Source organism: Contarinia nasturtii, unplaced genomic scaffold, assembly GCF_009176525.2.
Source record: "Contarinia nasturtii isolate CC-2019 unplaced genomic scaffold, AAFC_CNas_1.1 Cnas_scaffold_4311, whole genome shotgun sequence".
Taxonomy (NCBI): Eukaryota; Metazoa; Arthropoda; class Insecta; order Diptera; family Cecidomyiidae; genus Contarinia; species Contarinia nasturtii.
The window spans coordinates 1,879,553-1,886,103 of record NW_022201606.1 but is presented as its reverse complement, the minus strand read 5'-3'; the positions used below and the strand labels follow the sequence as shown (position 1 = coordinate 1,886,103).

At 32.9% G+C, this 6,551-nt stretch overlaps 1 protein-coding gene across 1 annotated transcript in view; it reads right to left on the bottom strand.

Moving 5' to 3' along the window:
- The window catches only part of LOC116350923 (ATP-sensitive inward rectifier potassium channel 1-like), a 4,659-nt gene extending 86 nt beyond the window's left edge, over positions 1-4,573 (bottom strand). The window contains exons 1-5 of the mRNA XM_031782921.1: positions 4,173-4,573; positions 3,852-4,096; positions 654-716; positions 372-583; positions 4-80 (exon numbers count right to left, since the gene is read on the bottom strand). Coding sequence (XP_031638781.1) covers positions 4-80; positions 372-583; positions 654-716; positions 3,852-4,096; positions 4,173-4,286 — 711 coding nt within the window. The 5' untranslated portion in view covers positions 4,287-4,573. The remainder of the gene's footprint in view (positions 1-3; positions 81-371; positions 584-653; positions 717-3,851; positions 4,097-4,172) is intronic.
- Between the last annotated feature and the right edge of the window lie 1,978 nt (positions 4,574-6,551).

Genomic DNA, 6,551 nt, shown 5'->3' with positions numbered 1-6,551 from the left:
TACCTGAGTTTCGATTGAAAATAAGAAACATGATGCAAAACTGTATATATTGAACACACACGGAACCCATTCATTCTTTGCTAAATATGGAATAAAAAAATTTAATTGAAAAAATGATTGCAGTCCAAAATTGTCTACTATAATTTAAATGTTTATTTATCGATAAATTGTCGTAAATTAATGCGGGAAGTATATGTCATGAGTTAACAATTTGGGGAATATAATTTGTGATTTAAATATGCATTCAAGTATGTTTAGATTGGTTGCTCAACCTTTGAATACAATTGAAATTTATTCCCTTCGTTTATCTCATGGCTTAATGAATAATAATTCATTCCCGCTCATTGTAGTAAAAAAGAGCAGTGACAAACCTTGTTCGCTGGGCAAGTGCATCTCTTCTAAGTCACCGTGAGTGACCGCGATGAGCCACCATATCATCGCAAAGAAAAGCCAAGAGAGAACAAAACTAAGAGCGAACACAATCAAGGTCCATCGCCACTGCGAGTCGACGAGTGTTGTGAAAATATCTTGCAAGAAACGTATTCTCCTCTGCGAGATTTTCTTTTGAACAACATTGCAATCACTGCATTGAAATTAGATCAAAGAAATCAATTAAATTGGCAATTTGATCCATTAGCAATTGAATACATTACCCATTTTTTAAAACGGCACGTCTTCTAATTTTTCGGTAGCTTCCTGGACGATAATTTCGGCTTCTATTTAGTTTAAAAGAAATAAATCGCTATAAATTACGATTATACAATGATAATATCACATGATTGTGTCCGTAAAGTGCTCAGGTGAAGTGGTGATCATATTAAATTGATTAAAAAGGGAGATTTGTTTTGCCTCATTTACTATCGGTCAAATAACGCACCGCCATGTCTCATAAATCTTAATTAAACTATAAAAAAGCCGCTATGTTAAAGCTCGTTTTTTTTCTTTCATCTCAACTTGATAATAATGTTTCCGTTTAAGTTCTTTCTGAATCATAACATTCGTTCATATTCATATTGCTCCATATTTACGTGAACGTCTAGCTGACGAATGTTTTGCCGTCTTATCTACGTCATGGGGTCATGAATGAATCAATTGTTATCGCGATAACAGTGACGGTAACTTATTTTATAGCCCATGTACTACAGATACATTGAGCAAAAATGTCAACATTCCTTTAGTGAAGTGTTCAAATGTCCAAACAAATAATTCGCTTCTAATGCGTTATCTAGAAAATTGACCGTGAAAATGTATTATCTGTAACAGTGTGTCCATAATATATAGAAATATCACTAAATAGTGTCGATATCTATACTATATCGGTCCACTATATATGAAAGATATTGCCGCACGGCACCGTATCGCACGATCGAAGCCAGTGTAGACGGAAAAAATCACAAATTGCCATGCGGCAGTAGAAAGAACTGTGTGTATGCGTCAACATGTTTGCCGTCCGCACTCACTTCTATCGTGAGCTACGGTGTCTTGCGGAATATCTTACATATATAGTGGACCAATATAGTATAGATATCGACACTATTTAGTGCTATTTCTATATGTTATGGACACACTGATCTGTAATACTCGAATTAAACACATGATAGTTTTTGGTTAAAAAAAATTCACATAAACACCAAAATAATATATTTACAAATGACCTTTTGTAGTTTATTGCTTCGAACAAAAATAAACTTCATTCAAACAATTTTGTAAATTTTCAGTTGAAAAACTGTTAGTTTTTCTAAATATTCAAATGTTTTAAAGACGTTCGTACGGAATCACACCTTATAATTCTTTTTGTAACGATTATATTTGTTTGTATTATCGTTAACATTGGTATGTGCACTTCCTCCCATCTAAAATACATGCTGCGCATACGTAGTAATGTTAACGATACCTTCGTGAGCTTGTAGAATGAATTGTTGTATAATACGCCCCTGGTGAAGATATTGTATCATATGGATTATGTGTAATTGGCGAATTTGGCCAAATCTGTGCCTGTGATGTGAGCGACATTAGCCGCGTGTCTTCACCGTGAATTGATTCAGGTGAACGATGGTTTGCACCATTTCCGCCGTTCATCATTGAAATTCGATAACTTTCGTTCAAAATTATCACATAAAACCTCTGGACAAAACTGCAGTGAAATAAACTTCACGTATTACAAAGCCCAATTTTTATCAAAGCAGCATTTTATTGTATCTTCAACACTTTGCTGCAAAACAATTTGAAAATAAGTTGCGATGCAGATTTAATTGTACATCATAAATAGAATTATCAAAACTGTTGATTCTCGTTGAATTGGAATGATAAAAATCATCACGCAAAATTATACACACAAAATTCTGTTTATTTCTCTTTTCAGAATGAGTACATTGACGCTGTTTGTGCTACGGCGACATTGAGGAGCTTATCCGGACTAAATGAATGCTGTCGCAAGCTGTATTTATCACTCATCGTATAATTTTCGCTCTCGTTCTATGCCTTATCATACTCGCAACCTAATAATTGTTTTATTGACCAAATACATTATAAGAGAGGCGGTTTTTTGAGCTTGACGTTCTTTCCGCAAAATGTAAACAACAGAATTCTGTGTCATTTTTCAAGAGCTCTTCGTAAAAAACATGTGAAATATCAAATAATTCTACTTATTTGAACATCAATTTATAACTTCTCTTGATTGAATCATTATTGTTGTCGTTGAATTTTACTTTATTTATTACAAGAAAAACTCACGCGAAACAGTCATCTCAGAATGTTTGATGTGGCATTTTGTTTTGATTTTAGTACTTGTTAAATTTTGTGATGATAACATTTGTTATTTTTACTCCAAAAAACAAATCAGTTGTGGATTTTATCCACATTACAAGAGTCAAGTATAAATAAGTGATAAACAACATTTTTGAATTCGGAAGAAAAAAAATTGTCGTAGAAGTGACAGATCAGATGACCGTATTGTTCCACTCAATAAAACTCGTTGAATGGTGATAATGGATTAAATAACAATTTTACAACTTCAAAGTAAATATTTAAAAGACTTGACGAGTGTGTGCTCAATTATTAGCTATGTACGTTACTATTTTTCGCAACATTTAGTGAATAGATTTTAAGAAACAACCAAAGAACTGCAGGATGTGACAATTTTCAATCATTCTTTGGGTAAAAAGCACAATATGACAAAAAAAATTAACACGCACACAACCAGTTATGTAAGGTTTTCACTAATTTCCAGCATCACTTCGTAATTAACCTTTGCAGCGTAAACGGCGTTGGTTGTTATGTAGCATTTCTATGATTAAATTATTTAAGAGATCACAATTTATAAATTGACACGCACTTTGTAAAGCAAAATTTCTAAAAATTAAATTCTCGCGTGCAATGAAGCAACAGGCAACTACTATTGGTCGATTTTCTGGAATGTTACTGGAGTTAATTTTTACTTTCGATCCAATTCGAAAGTATTTAGAATAGATTTTCGAATTTAGATGAATTTACAAACTGTGAAAGTATTTACAAAATGTGATAATTGGCTGGCAAAAACTTGTCATATTTGTTTTTATCAGTCAATAGTTTGTTTTTGTTCACGTACTCTGAAAATAAATAAACTACACATTGAATCACTTTTGGCGAGTGTCATTGTGACAAAATCTAAAAATTTATCCAAGAAAATGTTAATTTTCCTCCCGAGAGTTAAAATTAAATTGGTATTGAACTAAAATAGAATCATCACACATAATCACATAAATCATCACCAAACTGATAGACAATATTTCACTTGATGTTTACTAAATATTCTAATTAAATCACATTTAGTTATTACATTCGTCTGTTGTGCACAATCATCAAATACATACTTTGAATTGGTGCTAATTCGGCTTAACCGACCGAATGACGTTTGAGTCGAATTTCGAATAAGAACACCAGTGCCGCCAGCCGTCGAAGGAGGCAAGACGGTAATCGGAAATGATGATGGATCGCTTATTATACTATCCATAGAGTCTGGTTCTTCCTCAATGACTCCGGGATGCATAAATAGTTTCTCTTTCTTTTCATCATGTCGCAAAAGTATTTGATCCTCAGTGGGTGACGATAGATTTCGCTTTTTTAAAAAGAAGAGAATAAAATTGCACGTCACTCAACTGACTCAAAACGAAAATAAAAAAATGAGCTCGTACTTTGATTGCAGCGACGGGCACTTTGCTAGTCTCGTTTTTATTTGACACTGTGCTAGATTCAATTGGATATGTGAGCTCCAATGACTCTAACTCTTTTTGCAGCAACATGCTCATCCTGAAAAGGTTTTAAGTCTTACACGACTATGTCAATTGAAAATTGAATCATATTTTTTTTTTCACTTATCACCAATACTAATTCAACGATTTAAAAATGTATCAGTAAGGAAAAGATCTCTTTTCAGTACAGTTGGGGTGCTTTTCGTTCGATGGTTGCGCACAGCCGAAACGTTTTTATTTTGTTCTCCCATCAACCAGCGAAAACGAACTAGATTGTAAACATAAATTCACATCGTTTGATAGCGCACAGTGATGTGATCTGCTCCGAGATACATATATGAACGCGTGTGTTTGTCTAGTACATTTTTTTTACATGTCGTGGGAGTTGAAGGCGAAAAAGAGCGACACAATGCGCGCCATAACCATTACTCTTATGTTATAATTTAATAAATTGTGTTTGATAGTAGTTTATTGTTATAAAAGGTTTGCTCGATGATGCTTCGTGCTCTCAACACGACATATAATCTGATCACGCGTTTTGTACACAAACCGTTGATTACCAACAATTGATTCAAATTTTACAAACATATGAATGTATGACCAACACACTGTACGGTTCCAGAGACAACATTGACGCTGAATGTAGCGACATTAGCACAGACCACCGAATAATTAACCGATTTTTTGTTTCTTTGTTTTTGTTACCAGTCACTGCACCCGGTTTTCGGCTATGAAATATGACGCTCTGTCATTGCAAAACCGATGGGCATCAAAAATAAAATCATCTCAATAAATTATAGTGATGATTGTTTTAATCTATTTCATTTCACCGAATTTCCTTTAATAATGGTTTTCAGTCACAAACAATTATCAAATATTTATAGTTTTTGTCTCGTTGACACTGAAACCATTTGGGAAATTTTATAGCGTAAAACTTCCGGTTCGAATGGCTTTACTTCCAAAAAAGGCCAAAATGAGCTTCGGACTGTTTACAAGTTGAGAGTTATACAGGTCAGTGCAGTAGTTTTTAACTGGCAGAGTATTTGATTAAGTCTTTATTGGAACGATGCAACATTTCGTGCTATTTGTCACACATTCACAAACATTATACGATCAATTAACGAACGGTTACAACAACCTTTTACATTGTTCATTTGTACTTTTAATGCAATTATCGATGCGTGAGACTGGTATGCGTATTTTGATTCATTTTATTTTAGATATACATTTTTAGACAAATTAAACCTCATTAAGAACTCAGAATTTGTGACCAGTAACCTCTCTGTGGTGGCTGTTAATTAATAATATAATGAATCTCTTGTTAAACCGCATCACCAAGAATAGAAATTCGATTTAAATTGTGTGAAGCATTGCCCAGTCAATAAACAACACAAATTTTCTTGTGATTAATAGAGCATGTTGGCATTGCATTCAAACAAATTTCGCTTATATTTTCGCAATATGAAATGTGAAGCAGTCTTTTTTTAAAACTATTTATCAAAATTAAGCGTACATCCACAAATGCATGTGTACTGAACGAGTTAATCCAATGGCAGTGATAAAATTCAAGGTCTAGGTAAAATGTTCATGCAATCAATGAATGGGTTTGCGTTGCGATAATAAATGTAAAACGGAAGAGAGTAAATTGACCCTTAAACAAACGAGAAAATTAGTCAAGTTCAAAGAATAAGTTTCCTTCTTATTAGTCGTTTCATGAATCTATCATGTGAGTATGATAAAAGTGGAAGAGAAAACACCGCAAAATTATTAGAGGAAGACATACACACTTTGTTATTTCAATCAGACGCTGATAATATTGAACATAAACTGAACAAAAAAAACTGGATAAAAAAAAAACAAAATGATATCTATTATATAGAGATGATTGGAGAACATTAGAGAAAAATCAAATCAAAACTTCCTTCTCACAGATAGCAATTTGTCAGTAATAATAATAATGTAAAAATATTGTTTCGGAAAATGTCAATGTTACGTTAGAATACATCAGTCATCTGCAAACAACTTGGCGTTATAAAACCAATGTGAATGTAATAATAAATAGTTTAAACAAAAAACTCGGTGAATTCATATTGGATAGACAGGTTTTTTTCAATTTTACAAATAGTATAACTATTTCCCACAAGATGGCGTACATGCCAAAATGTGCCAAGTTATTTATTACTAATTTTGTGTGCCATTTATTTTTTCGATATAATTATTTAGATTTAATTTCGAAAGTTCTTCATTCGAAATGAAAATGTATTGGTTTCTTTAAAAAAAAAATATCATCTTTTTTTGGTTCGAATATCGCGCTATTTTGTA